The sequence below is a fragment of the Octopus bimaculoides genome, chromosome 29, assembly GCF_001194135.2.
Source record: "Octopus bimaculoides isolate UCB-OBI-ISO-001 chromosome 29, ASM119413v2, whole genome shotgun sequence".
Taxonomy (NCBI): domain Eukaryota; kingdom Metazoa; phylum Mollusca; class Cephalopoda; order Octopoda; family Octopodidae; genus Octopus; species Octopus bimaculoides.
In genome coordinates, this window is record NC_069009.1 from 3,194,384 (window position 1) to 3,197,729 (window position 3,346).

Here is a 3,346-nt window from a genome sequence, read left to right on the forward strand (position 1 = left end):
GTTCAATTTACACTTGTATCTTTTTCTCTCTCTCCTTCAGTCTCTTCTTTTTTCTCTTCCTCTCCCTCGCTCTCTCTTTTCCTTTCTGTCTTTCTCTCCCTCTTTCTTCTTCCCCACTTTCTTTCTCTCCTTTCCTCTTTGTCTTTCCCTCTTTCCCTTCTCTCTCATTCTATCTCTCTTCTCTCTTTTCTCTTCTCTCTCTCTCAGTCTATCTCTCTCTCTCAATCTATCTCTCTCTCTCAGTCTATCTCTCTTCTCTCTCTCTCGATCTTCCTCACACCACATTACATTACATACCTCTTCTATCTCACCTCCAGAAATCATCGAACGTGTCCGTCGGCCCCACAACGGCGTACCATTCCGGCCGCGGTTGGCTGCCCTCGAAACCATCGAACGCTGCACCACCGACGTCATCAAGGAATGCTGGGACGAGGAACCAAACAAACGACCAGATTTCAAGGTCTTACGCCACAAACTGAAACCAATGTTGAAGGGCATGTAAGTAATAAGAATTTCAAATTCTTGGCACAAATTCTTGTTCGGAGATAGGGGACAAATCAATTACATCGACCCCAGTGTTCGACTGGCCCTCTTTTTATCAACCCTGAAAAGATGAAAGGCAGAGTTGACCTTTGAATTTAAACTCAAAATGTGAAGAAGTACGAAATGCTGCTAAGTATTTCGCCCAGTGTGCTAAGGATTCTGTCAGCTCACCTCCTTTCTTAATATTGGGCTGACCGGAAAGTTTGTGCTGATTTTTAAAGGAAAGAAAAAAGGTCAATAAATATTTGCCATTACATTTTTAATTGACCAAATATGAACCATTTTGTTGCACAATGCGTCTCCATCTTTCCTTTAACTTGAAAATAACCTCTTCCCAGAATTGAGGTGGTTTCATGGCAAACAAGTCGAAAGGTAAGCTACTATAAATTGGCACAAACTTTCCGGACAACCCAATATATATATATATATATATATATCATTCAATAATAGGATAGAGTCTTTATCAGGATTTATCAAGTAGTTAGCGTGAAAACACCTCATAAGGGAAAAAATCCATCATTTATTCCCTATAAATATATTTATTTATATAAGGGCATTACTATATATGAATGCCTCACGCTAAGAGGGACTCTAAGGTCAAACTTGTTGTTGTGGCGGTGGTTATAGCGGCTGTGATGGTGGTAGATGTAATGGTTGTTGTTGTGGTGGTGGTGGTGGTGATAGTGGTGGTTGTGGTGGTAGTGGTGGTGAAAGAAAGAGTAGGTGTGGAAGAAGGAGGGAGGTATGGTGGCTGAAGGTATTGTTATGGGAGAGGAGTGAGTAGGAGTGAATGGTGTGGAGGAAGGAGTTAATGTCTCATCAGGCAGTGAAGCAGCTTTGTATGCCTTTCAGCCCCTTCACTCTATCGCCAGAGCTGCTCAGGGCCACTCCAATGATGTAGGCAACAAAACTTCCACACAACAGCATAAGCATTGTTGGGTCAGATGTTGTGACTCCTTGGCCAGATGTTTCTGTCATCTTCAATGCTTGTTCTTGCTGCACCACTTGTCCTCTCTTTATGCAGTGTGTTATGTAGTGGTGTGTATAACCACTTTATTATAAAACCTTGACCTTTCCAGGAAATCCAACATCTTCGACAACATGGTGGCTATGATGGAGAAATATGCTAGTAATTTGGAAGCGGTGATCCAAGACAGGACTGGGCAATTAATTGAGGAGAAGAAGAAGACAGAAGAACTGTTATTACAGATGTTACCACGGTGAGATTTTGGGCCTTTGTTTAAAATGGGATTAGTGTTAGTGTTAGGGTTAGGAGGAGCTAAGTTAATTATATTCTTTTAATCTTTTACTTGTTTCAATCATTTGACTGTGACCATGCTGGAGTACCGCCTTGAAGGGTTTTAGCTGAAAAAAATCGACCCCAGGACTTATTTCTTAAACCTAGTTCTTATTCTATTGGTTTATTTTGCCGAATTGCTATGTCATGGGGACATAAACACACCAACACTGGTTGTCAAGTGATAATGGGGGACAAATACAGACACAGACACACACACCACATAGATACTCTTTACTCTTTTACTTGTTTCAGTCATTTGAATGCAGCCATGCTGGAGCCCTGCCTTTAGTCGAGCAAATCAACCCCAGGACTTATTCTTTGGAAGCCTAGTATTTTTTCTATCGGTCTCTTTTACCAAACTGCTAAGTTACGGGGATGTAAACAAACCGGCATCGGTTGTCAAGCGATGTTGGGAGAGGCAAACACAGACACACAAACATACACATACACTCACACATACATATATATATATATATATATATACACATATACAATGGGCTTCTTTCAGTTTCCATCTACCAAATCCACTCACAAGGCTTTGGTCGGCCCAAGGCTATAGTTGAAGACACTTGCCCAAGGTGCCACGCAGTGGGACTGAACCCGGAACCATGTGGTTGGTAAGCAAGCTACTTACCACACAGCCACTCCTACGCCTCGCATTAAATTATATTACATTGTGTTATGTCATATTAAATTATATAACATTATGTTATGTCATATTAAATTATATTATATCATGTTATGTCATATTACGTTACATATTAAATTATGCATTACAGGTCTGTGGCAGAACAACTGAAGCGTGGAAAGAAAGTGGAGGCTGAGATGTTCGACAGCGTGACGATATACCTGAGTGACATTTGTGGATTTACAGCAATGTCTTCAGAAAGTACCCCCATGCAGGTAACAAACTGAAATATTTGCAACACATACGTATATAAACACCGACTTAATCCCTTTGTCTGTCCTTGTTTGTCCCCCCCTCTATGTTTAGCCCCTTGTGGGCAATAAAGGAATAAGAAACTAAAAGAAGCCTTTCATATATATGTGTGTCTGTGGTGGGGGTATCAAACATGCTTACAGCACCCAGGTTTCCCAAGCAGTCACCCATCTAAGTACCAACTAGACTCGATGTTTCTTAACTTCAGTGGTGGTCAGAGCATTGGAATCATGAGGTAGTGAGTTCAATTTCCGGACTGGGCTGTGTGTTGTGTTCTTGAGCAAGACACTTTATTTCACGTTGCTCCAGTTCACTCAGCTGTAGAAATGAGTTGCGACGTCACTGGGGGCCAAGCTGTATCAGGCTTTGCCTTTCCTTTAGATAACATCGTTGATGTGCAGAGAGGAGGCTGGTATGCATGGGCGACTGCTGGTCTTCCATAAACAACCTTACCAGACTTGTGCCTCTGAGGAGAACTTTCTAGATACATTGCCATGGTCATTCCTCAATCAAATCGTCTAACCCATGCTAGCATGGAAAGTGGACGTTAAACAATGATGATG

General features: G+C 41.6%; 1 protein-coding gene across 1 annotated transcript in view; it reads left to right on the top strand.

Annotated features, from left to right (window-relative positions):
* LOC106871537 (uncharacterized) overlaps window positions 1–3,346 on the top strand; it is a 28,151-nt gene that overhangs the window by 22,904 nt on the left and 1,901 nt on the right. The window contains exons 16-18 of the mRNA XM_052977839.1: window positions 134–498; window positions 1,623–1,763; window positions 2,623–2,749. Of these exons, the coding sequence (XP_052833799.1) occupies window positions 134–498; window positions 1,623–1,763; window positions 2,623–2,749 (633 nt within the window). The remainder of the gene's footprint in view (window positions 1–133; window positions 499–1,622; window positions 1,764–2,622; window positions 2,750–3,346) is intronic.